General features: G+C 37.7%; 1 protein-coding gene across 2 annotated transcripts in view; it reads right to left on the reverse strand.

Annotated features, from left to right (window-relative positions):
• Positions 1 to 12,140, reverse strand: part of LOC124789640 (WD repeat-containing protein 19) — a 316,330-nt gene that overhangs the window by 196,915 nt on the left and 107,275 nt on the right. For both annotated transcript variants that reach the window (XM_047257070.1, XM_047257071.1), the window contains exon 6: positions 10,932 to 11,105. In XM_047257070.1, the coding sequence (XP_047113026.1) occupies positions 10,932 to 11,105 (174 nt within the window). The remainder of the gene's footprint in view (positions 1 to 10,931; positions 11,106 to 12,140) is intronic.

Here is a 12,140-nt window from a genome sequence, read left to right on the forward strand (position 1 = left end):
ATTGAAAATTTCACAATTACTGGTTTCAGCCAATGCTATCTTCAGATCTGTTACAAACAGAAAAACAATGGAGTAACTAACTAAGTTCAATTAGTTGAAAAAAAAGTACGGGACAAACTGTTGCCCATTGCAAGCTCATCTGTTTGACAAAATATCTTATTGTTAAATTTAAAGTAATTAAATGACAACCCAACTCCTAAAATTTCCAAGATTTCTATAACTACCGCTTCACTAATCTTCTTGTATGTTAGCAAGTTATTTCTTATAATCTCCGACGTATAGATTACTGCGACTTCGGTATATAGGTGAATAATGTCAAAAGAAGCCAATGTAACTCCAGATGGGGTTGGTACACCTTTAATGTCCCTCACAATGTCACAATTAGTTTTGGATAGTAAGTCGTTTTATAAGTATATGCTGCTCTCAGACGCTGGCTGCTTTCACAGTTAACTTTATAATTGGAACATGACACATCATTAATAATTGGCTTAGGTGATTCCCCCTTCTTATGTAATTTAATTTGTGAATGAAGCACTGGAATTGACAGATTCAGCATTTTTTATCTGTGTTTCTCTTTCTCATCTGAAAAGAAAAACATTCTGATCAGAATCGTAACTTATGCGAAAACAACTGACATCATATTCCTGTACAAATGTCATGATCACTAGGCATGTTGTTGATTTTGCTTCAGCTAATTGAACTTAGTTAGTTACTCCACTGTTTTCCTGTTTGTAACAGATCTGAAGTTGCCAATGGCCAAAACAGATCATTGTGAAGTGTTCAATTTTTGCGATGAAGACGGAACTCAACAATTAAAGTGCCATAAAGTGAGCACAGACTCATTTATGGACTCCATGTCTTCAATTAAGAAATTTGTGCCTAGTCAGGCCAAGGATGAGATAGACCTGTACCTTAAAATAAAAATTTGCACTATGAAAGATATAATGAAAATTAGTTTAACAAATTCTGTTTAGATGAGGAGATTATTTCCAAATAGGCCTATGGTAATGCCAGGATTAAAAATCGTTCTGCAGAAGCGATATGTGTGAAACATAAAACTGAATTTGAATCAATCAAGACTGAGATCAGGGAAGCATACATGAATAAGGAAGAGAGTAATTCGGATGCATTCAGACTTCAGTTAGTTACTGCTACCAGTAGAATTTCCATGTGTTTTTAAAGGTATTAATAACATGGAAGGCAATGAACAGAAAAAGACCACAATGAGACATAGCAAGAAAACCTTTAATTTACATATGAAGTATAATGAAATAGTAATAGGCAGGCAGTCAAACATAAATCTGTGGACAAGATAGCCAATCTCATGAACATAAAAAATGACAGAAACTAAAAATGACAGATAATGAAATTGATCCTTTAAATAATGATCTATATTTTAGTAATAATCCGAAATTGGGCCCACATATAATCAAAAATACTATTGCAAAAGAAAAAATTGCTTGTGCCATAAACTCAAAGAATTCAAACACATGGACATAGTCATAAAAACTAACAAATGTGTATCCAAAGTAGGTCATCACGAATGTAATAACGCAAAACATACAGAACCAGTAAAAGTCTAAATTGCAAACTGGAAATGGAAAGGGCTATGTTACAAGGGTCAACAAAGGGAATTTGGCTGTTGTAATTTACGATTATGACTACATACAAAAACCTGAAAAATTTCTTGCAGAAAATAACATAATTGAAACCAAGAGGAACCGTATGCCCAAATTTCAGTCAGAAATAAGGAAAATATTGAAAACAGCAGCTTTTTGTTTTCAGATGAGAAAGAGAAACGCATATTAAAAATGATGAATCCGTCCATTCCAGTGCTTCATTCGCAAATTAAACTGCGCAATAAGGGGGAACCGGTTAGGCTGATAATTAACAATATGTCATGTCCCAATTATGAAGTGAAACAAGAATGAGACCACAGACAGACTGACAGCAGCATGTTGTTACTGTCGTGATCTTCAGTCCAAAGACTGGTTCATTGTAGCTCTCCATGCTATTATATCCTGTACAAGCCTCTTCATCTCTGAATAACTACTACAATGTATATCCTTCTGAATCTGCTTACCATATTCATCTCTTCGTCTCCCTCTATGGTTTTTATGCCCCCCCCCCCCCTTTACTCGACTTTTTTTCTATTTGTAACAGATCTGAAGATGGCAATGACTAAAACTGGTAATTGTGTTATCAACAATTTTTGTGATCAAGACAGACCTATACAAATAAGGATCTCTTCTTTCATTGCTGCTGCATCAAATAGTCAAGTTTATCTTTTGTTAATATATGTTGATAAAATTGGTGTTATGTTTTTCCCAAAGAAGCTAATTAACAAATCTTATTCCTCTGGTATGATAGCTTTCTCCAGTCAATCTAGAAAAACAATTAGCAATAAAAAAATAAAAGAGGAATGTCTTAGCGGCATCAAATCGCATCATCAAGACTGAAGGGTTAACTTGAATGTTCATTACATTAAGCTTTTGTATGTAATAACCTTGTGCATAATTTGAATATTGGGATATTTTATAGCGACATCATTTGTAAATATGTGTCAAAATTCACACCTACTTTCTTTGCAAATGATTAGATGCACAAATTTATATGGTTGCCATGCTACATGAATGAAGACAAACAAATTATTAGTTCTTTGAAATTGAATGTTAAAAAAAGTGCTGAATGGGAACTTTTTGACTGAAATGTTTGCTTTTCCAAAAACTTCAACACCTTATTCTTCCGAAATGGCCTTTGTTTTCTTCGTGTGGCTGTATTTAAGCTTTCAAAAATGATTGTTCTGTTGAAAAGCAGCAGCATTTCCCCACCAGTTAAGTGAATGCATCTCCAATATAAGGCATTTCTGGAGATCATGAGGGGCGTCTGAAAAGTCTGTGCAAAAATAAAAATACTTACATCATTGGGGTAAACCTTTTTTATTTTTCGACGTAGTCTCCTTTTAGACTTGTACACTTCATCCAACGCTGTTCTAATTCGTTGATCCCTTCTGAATAATAGGAATTGACCAACTCTGCAAAATAGCTATTTGTTGCTGCAATCACCTCCTTGTTTGAATAAAATCTTTGACCCACCAGCCATTTCTTCAAATTGGGGAACAAACAGTAGTCCGAGGGAGCCAAGTCTGGAAAACAGGGGGGGGGATGTGAAATGAGTAGGAATCCTATTTCCATTAATTTTGCAACCACAACTGCTGAGGTGTGTGCTGGTGAATTATCGTGATGGGAAAGGACTTCTTTGCCGTCCAATTGCTGGCATTTTTCTTGCAACTTGGTTTTCAAATGGTCCAATGACAATGAACAATATGCACCTGTAATAGTTTTGCCCTTTTCCAGATAGTCGATGAGGATTATCCCTTGCAAATCACAAAAGACAGTCACCATAACCTTTCCAGCTGAAGGAATACTCTTCGCCTGTTTTGGTGCAGATTCTCCCTTGGTAAACCATTGTTTAGATTGTTCTTTGGTCTCAGGAGTATAGTAATGTATCTATGTTTCATCCACAGTGACAAAACGATGCTTAAAGTCCTGTGGATTCTTCCTGAACAGCTGCAAACCATCCTTGCTACACTTCACATGATTCCGTTTTTGGTCAAGAGTGAGCAATTGCGGAACCCATCTTGCGGATAGCTTTCTCATGTCCAAATGTTTATGCAAAATATTATGTACCTGTTCATTCGAGATGCCCACAGCACTAGCAGTCTCACACACCTTAACTCTTCTGTCATCCATCACCATAACATGGGTTTTGTCAATGATTTCTGGAGTCATAACCTCCACAGGGTATCCAGAACATTCAGCATCACTTGCGCCCATATGGCCACTCCAAAAATTTTGAAATAACTTATAAATTGTTCTAATCGAAGGTGCAGAGTCACCGTAATGTTCATCAAGCTCCTCTTTAGTCTCCTGAGGCATTTTTCCTTTCATAAAGTAATGTTTAATCACCACACGAAATTGTTTTTTGTCCGTTTTTTGACAATCATTTGACTTCCTTGATTCACATGAATGCCAAACACAAAGAAATAGATCAATATGGCTGAAACTTGGTGTGCGTTCTTTCCAAAGATGCTACTAACTAAACATGACCTCAATATGTGCCGATGGTGCCATCTTTCGGACTTTGCATGGACTTTTCAAATGCCCCTCGTATTTGTCTTTTTCCGCCCAATGTGAAGATCAAAAAATCTGCAGACTACTAATTTCAACCTTTTGTGGCCATTCGGAGATCTACAACCCATGCTTGACAATGCTACAGATAGGACTGCAAGCCACTTACTGTAGTATTAGTAGAACAGTGCATACAGCAACTCCATTTTAACATTAGGGGAAGAATTTAGGTGCCATTGAAAAATGTTGCAGATTTTGCTCTCCAATCGCTATAGTGCAGAGGGCGGGCACTGTAGGCTATAGTTGCAGATAGTCGTGACTGTACACAGACAAGACTTTTGACTGCCACAGGGGAAGGAGTAGGGTGGAGAAATAAACCCCACCTCCATCTTGCTGGACAGCAACCAACAGCAGAACTGACACATTGTCGGTGGGATCGCTGATTTCCTCTGGTGTTGTAATAGTCATAATCAAAATTTGTGATGGACCAGGATTAGTCGTTTCATTTATTTCAAAATAAGAAAAGAAAACAAGCAAGGCACAACTCAAAAGCATTCGAGGACGGCTACCGCACAATTGTTTGTTGAAGTCAGCAGAGTATTGTTAACAACATTATTCAGGCCCGACCTCTAGCAGTATTCAATGCAACTGCAGCTCAAAACATCCGCCACCTAATTTGCCATATTAAAATTGTCCACATTATATAATCTTTCAAGTTTTAGCTAACTAACAAATGTACACATGTCTGTCTTATCAAATGCTAGATCTCATGGCTGAGTACTACATTGCATTACGTGACATGTATCTTAAACAGATCATTCAACTGTCCACAACTGGCATGGCACCAGATCACTGAGCACATTGATACATTGTTGAGTTTTTACATTTTATTTTGCGAGTAGGATGCGCACATTATCTTCCCAAATTGGGCTTCACCAGATGATGTATTATACCAGTAACTGCCTACATTTTCAGTATTGTATGCAGAAAATAAAGCCATTTCAAACTATCTCTGATAATTAGCTGATTTGGATGCAATTCGCTATGAAACAGCATCTATTAAGTAATTTCGCGTTTTCACATTTTGTGGCAGATTTCGCTTCTATTTCGCATTTATCACAAAGTATGAATTTTTCCGGTTCCCAGTGTACTGTTATAGGCTAATCTGGTTAAGCTCTATTCTAGTAAGATTTACAGGCAGACTCTAAATTTAAGAATCTTACAACTGTCTATGTTCTTGACTAAAAGTGATCAGTAAGGAAAGTATCATCTTGTTCGAATAAGGGATGTTGAGACTCTCCACGACTTTTTTTATTGGGAGGACAAGTGAGAAAAAACTCGCACCAATAGATGACATATGCATTTTGTACTTTTCCATGGAATCTGTTCCTGAAAGGGCATATGTATATTATTAGATATGGAAGTATCCAGAACTGCTCATGAAAGAGAGTCCCCTGTTGCATGTGAAATGTAATTTTCTTTAGAGATTTAATCCTGAGAGCAGCCAACTGTTGTTACCCACAGGAGCATTATGCAACATGACCTCCAAGTCCCTGCGCTGATACCCAATGTATTTTCAAAAATAATTTAAAAAACTATATTAAACACTGCTTAAAGCACAGAGCATTAACACTTCCCATTGCTTGAAAAAAACTTTTTAAAGCCAATATCACATTAATTGACATTAATTATTGATGACCAGTTTCCTGAGAGTTGAAACTGTCATCTTCTGTGCTTCAAAAATTTTTGGCTATAAAGCATGCTCCATTACAAGTTTATCATTCATGCCATGTTGTCTTTATGGTGGAGAATATACAGCACTTCATACAGAGGTTTGTTAAAAGTAAATCCATATACAAATAAAAAGTACCTTGTGCAAATGGGCTTGTTCACACACATAGCATTCCACTAAGGCTTGCTAATTCTTACAATGCATGATATTTAGTAAAAATGTACATTTGTAAAAATGTTTACATTTATATAACATGTGGTATACATCATGGATACATCTCAGTTAAAGATACTTAAATATTTATATTTTCACAATATGAGAAACTTCAATTGACTTCCTATTACTGTCCCAGCCCTTAAACTTCTTCCAACTGGCAGTGCAACAGAGCAACAGCAAACTTTATATTAATAATGTTTGATATCATTGTGTAACTACAGTGATCATAACAGTTATCTTCATTAAAAAAAACATCCAGATCCAATAGTTTATTTTAGTGTGATAACCAGTTTCAGTCTATAAGACGATCTTCAGAAAAACCCACTGGTACTACAGCAGTTACGACAGGTACCAGTAGGGATTACTCAGCAACTCTGTGAACTGGCTCTACATGTCACCTCAAGCCCCTGGTTAAAAATTGTCTTAAAAGACCAAATCCAGTTACCAGAATCGATAAAAGTATTGTGACTTGGACTAATTTTTATTTAAAAACCGTGTAATGTTGAAAAGTGAATGAATGCTATGTCTTGTTCTGTGAAACGTTCAATGACATAAAATACTAATGGGAATACACATTTCAGCCCAGTCTCATAGAAGTTGCAGCATACATGATTGGGAGTTATTAAGTTGATGTACTTACAATTCAGGCTAGTATACAGATTTAGCTTTGTAGATGCTTTCTACAAGCAGATGATACAGCATCAGCAACAATGGGTGAAAATTGTATTCAGTATGACTAATGAGGAATCAGGTAGAGGCTTATCTGTTTCAGCTGCTAACAAAATTAATTTGATGAAACAGTTCTAAAGACACATTTCTGCTGTCTAAGGACCACAAATCCCCATATATGTAAAGCTAAATGGTCAAACGTGTTTGTGAACACCGTATTAATGATGAATATGGATTAGGAGGTATATCATGGTGTTGTTGTTGTTGTTGTGGTCTTCAGTCCAGAGACTGGTTTGATGCAGCTCTCCATGCTACTCTATCCTGTGCAAGCTTTTTCATCTCCCAGTACCTACTGCAACCTACATCCTTCTGAATCTGCTTAGTGTATTCATCTCTTGGTCTCCCTCTAAGATTTTTACCCTCCACGCTGCCCTCCAATACTAAATTGGTGATCCCTTGATGCCTCAGAACATGTCCTACCAACCGATCCCTTCTTCTGGTCAAGTTGTGCCACAAGCTTCTCTTCTCCCCAATCCTATTCAATACTTCCTCATTAGTTATGTGATCTACCCATCTAATCTTCAGCATTCTTCTGTAGCACCACATTTCGAAAGCTTCTATTCTCTTCTTGTCCAAACTATTTATCGTCCATGTTTCACTTCCATACATGGCTACACTCCATACAAATACTTTCAGAAATGACTTCCTTACACTTAAATCTATGCTCAATGTTAACAAATTTCTCTTCGTCAGAAACGCTTTCCTTGCCATTGCCAGTCTACATTTTATATCCTCTCTACTTCGACCATCATCAGTTATTTTGCACCCCAAATTGCAAAACTCCTTTACTACTTTAAGTGTCTCATTTCCTAATCTAATTCCCTCAGCATCACCCGACTTAATTAGACTACATTCCATTATCCTTGTTTTGCTTTTGTTGATGTTCATCTTATATCCTCCTTTCAAGACACTGTCCATTCCATTCAACTGCTCTTCCAAGTCCTTTGCTGTCTCTGATAGAATTACAATGCCATCGGCGAACCTCAAAGTTTTTTATTTCTTCTCCATGAATTTTAATTCCTACTCCGAATTTTTCTTTTGTTTCCTTTACTGCTTGCTCAATATACAGATTGAACAACATCAGGGAGAGGCTACAACCCTGTCTTACTCCCTTCCCAACCACTGCTTCCCTTTCATGTCCCTCAACTCTTATAACTGCCATCTGGTTTCTGTACAAATTGTAAATAGCCTTTCGCTCCCTGTATTTTACCCCTGCCGCCTTTAGAATTTGAAAGAGAGTATTCCAGTCAACATTGTCAAAAGCTTTCTCTAAGTCTACAAATGCTAGAAATGTAGGTTTGCCTTTCCTTAATCTTTCTTCTAAGATAAGTCGTAAGATCAGTATTGCCTCACGTGTTCCAGTGTTTCTATGGAATCCAAACTGATCTTCCCCGAGGTTGGCTTCTACCAGTTTTTCCATTCGTCTGTAAAGAATTCGTGTTAGTATTTTGCAGCTGTGACTTATTAAACTGATAGTTCGGTAATTTTCACATGTGTCAACACCTGCTTTCTTTGGGATTGGAATTATTATATTCTTCTTGAAGTCTGAGGGTATTTCGCCTGTTTCATACATCTTGCTCACCAGATGGTAGAGTTTTGTCAGGACTGGCTCTCCCAAGGCCGTCAGTAGTTCCAATGGAATGTTGTCTACTCCGGGGGCCTGGTTTCGACTCAGGTCTTTCAGTGCTCTGTCAAACTCTTCACGCAGTATCATATCTCCCATTTCATCTTCATCTACATCCTCTTCCATTTCCATAATATTGTCCTCAAGTACATCGCCCTTGTATAGACCCTCTATATACTCCTTCCACCTTTCTGCTTTCCCTTCTTTGCTTAAACTGGGTTTCCATCTGAGCTCTTGATGTTCATACAAGTCGTTCTCTTATCTCCAAAGGTCTCTTTAATTTTCCTGTAGGCAGTATCTATCTTACCCCTAGTGAGATAGGCCTCTACATCCTTACATTTGTCCTCTAGCCATCCCTGCTTAGCCATTTTGCACTTCCTGTCGATCTCATTTTTGAGACGTTTGTATTCCTTTTTGCCTGCTTCATTTACTGCATTTTTATATTTTCTCCTTTCATCAATTAAATTCAATATTTCTTCTGTTACCCAAGGATTTCTACTAGCCCTCGTCTTTTTACCTACTTGATCCTCTGCTGCCTTCGCTACTTCATCCCTCAAAGCTACCCATTCTTCTTCTACTGTATTTCTTTCCCCCATTCCTGTCAATTGTTCCCTTATGCTCTCCCTGAAACTCTGTACAACCTCTGGTTCTTTCAGTTTATCCAGGTCCCATCTCCTTAAATTCCCACCTTTTTTCAGTTTCTTCAGTTTTAATCTATAGGTCATAACCAATAGACTGTGGTCAGAGTCCACATCTGCCCCTGGAAACGTCTTACAATTTAAAACCTGGTTCCTAAATCTCTGTCTTACCATTATATAATCTATCTGATACCTTTTAGTATCTCCAGGGTTCTTCCATGTATACAACCTTCTTTCATGATTCTTAAACCAACTGTTAGCTATGATTATGTTGTGCTATGTGCAAAATTCTACCAGGCGGCTTCCTCTTTCATTTCTTATCCCCAATCCATATTCACCTACTATGTTTCCTTCTCTCCCTTTTCCTACACTCGAATTCCAGTCACCCATGACTATTAAATTTTCATCTCCCTTCACAATCTGAATAATTTCTTTTATTTCATCATACATTTCTTCAATTCCTTTGTCATCTGCAGAGTTAGTTGGCATATAAACTTGTACTACTGTAGTAGGTGTGGGCTTCGTATCTATCTTGGCCACAATAATGCATTCACTATGCTGTTTGTAGTAGCTTACCCGCATTCCTATTTTCCTATTCATTATTAAACCAACTCCTGCATTACCCCTATTTGATTTTGTGTTTATAACTCTGTAGTCACCTGACCAGAAGTCTTGTTCCTCCTGCCACCGAACTTCACTAATTCCCACTATATCTAACTTCAACCTATCCATTTCCCTTTTTAAATTTTCTAACCTACCTGCCCAATTAAGGGATCTGACATTCCACGCTCCGATCCATAGAATGCCAGGTTTCTTTCTCCTGATAACGACATCCTCTTGAGTAGTCCCCTCCCGGAGATCCGAATGGGGGACTATTTTACCTCTGGAATATTTTACCCAAGAGGACGCCATCATCATTTAATCATAGAGTAAAGCTGCATGCCCTCGGGAAAAATTACGGCCGTAGTTTCCCCTTGCTTTCAGCCGTTCGCAGTACCAGCACAGCAAGGCCGTTTTGGTTATTGTTACAAGGCCAGATCAGTCAATCATCCAGACTGTTGCCCTTGCAACTACTGAAAAGGCTGCTGCCCCTCTTCAGGAACCACACGTTTGTCTGGCCTCTAAACAGATACCCCTCCGTTGTGGTTGCACCTACAGTACAGCTATCTGTATCGCTGAGGCACGCAAGCCTCCCCACCAACGGCAAGGTCCATGGTTCATGGGGGGATATCATGTTATCATAATGAAACTGTATTGAGAAATTTTCATATCATGTTATAATGAAAATTTCTCAATACAGTTTTCTAGTGATATACGATATAGCTTTACCTGTTAAGGTATGTAATGTACGTAGGCATTAAAGTAGTGAATACTAATCAATCAATTAGTTAACTTGTGATATGCTTCTGAAAAAAAAAGAATGTCCATAGGTAGAATTTTAATTATAATGTAAGTAAGTACTAATAGGACAGATGAGATTGCCAAACGCTGTTCATTTATGTATCAAAGGCTATTTGATAAATACATGTCAGTTTAACAGACTTCATTGCCTGTTAGCAAACAAATGGAGGGATGGAAGGAGGGATGGGAGGTGGGGAGTAGTGCCACAAAACTGTTGATACTAACTTTCATACTCTTGCAACTGGTGTAGTCGGAGATAATGTCTAATTTGGCTAGAATTTGTTTCATTGGGGTACCGTTTAATATATTTAATTTTTTCTCTTTTGCAACGGCTCTCATCCCCCCCCCCCCCCCTACATTGACAGAAACAATGTTATTTTTTAGATATCCTTGGTAAAATTTATGGTATAGATTTTATGTAAAGACCACGTGCTTCATTGCAGTGAACAGCAGCTACTTACGTATTATCTCCACAGGATGCAACTTTCCCTATGCACCGACAAAGAGCTATATCATTCAGATTATCTCGGTGATTCTTTACTTGGAACAACTCTTGGCCCACTTCCTTTATGTGTGTCGATATGGCCACAAAGTAACCAGCACTAAACCCGAGCAGAATATATCCATCACCAAACCTAAAATACATTATAACAAAACCAGTACAGCACAAACATTAAGACAAACTTTCATATTTTCTAGCCTGTTGAGTGGAATAAAAATTCTTTAAATTGGGGAAAAAAACATCAGTCTCCATACAGTGCCTTAATATTAACAAAAGAAATACATGCAGGAATACACTTCAAGAAAACAGTACAGTAATTTCAGGACAACAAAGATTTCACCATACTGTTTTCGCGAAGTAGCATATTTTATGCACAATAATTGCATTTTCTTCGCCAAAAAATAATATTTTATTTTTTTCTATAAATTCAATATACTTAAGTGAGAAACAACTTGTATATCAAAGATGAGATCGGAACAAGAAGGAAATAATTAATTATATTTTCAAGTACTGGGAAGTCCAGAATGTAATAATGACAATACAGAAAGGATAGATTGCTACTCACCTTCTAGAGGAGAAGTTGGGTCACAGACAGGCACAATGAAAAGAATAATAGAAATATTTCAGCTTCTGAACAAAATCCTTCTTCATAAGTATAAATCTCACACAATCACACAATTACTTGTACCCATGTGGCTACTCTCTCCAGACATTAAGGCCTGACTGTGAATACATCTGTCTTGGGCAGCAATTGGGTCAGGTGAATGGTGGTGGGGATAAGTAGGTGAATGCTGGGGCTGGGGGCGGGGCAGGGGCAGGGGAGGGTCAGAGAAGAAGAAATGAGGAAAGGAACTGTTGCCTAAAGAGACCTGCAACATAATAAGGAACCTGTCCTCCAAAAACCTCAGCCCCCCTAGAAGTATCAGTCCTCTCCAAAGGTCTTACCTTCTGTCCCATTCCCAAATTCCATCGTGCTGAGCTTGTTAAAGACCTCCTCTCAAACTTCCAGTCCTACAGCAGAAATACTTTCTCCCCATTAACCCTACCAACCAGACTCAACCTAAAACCATTATTAAACCCTACCTGATTCAGTTTACTCTTTCTCCAACAGTGATCCACCCCCAATGCCTCCCAGAACAACCCCCGTTAATTTTCCAGAATTTTCTAA

The sequence above is a fragment of the Schistocerca piceifrons genome, chromosome 3 (assembly GCF_021461385.2).
Source record: "Schistocerca piceifrons isolate TAMUIC-IGC-003096 chromosome 3, iqSchPice1.1, whole genome shotgun sequence".
NCBI classification, from domain to species: Eukaryota; Metazoa; Arthropoda; class Insecta; order Orthoptera; family Acrididae; genus Schistocerca; species Schistocerca piceifrons.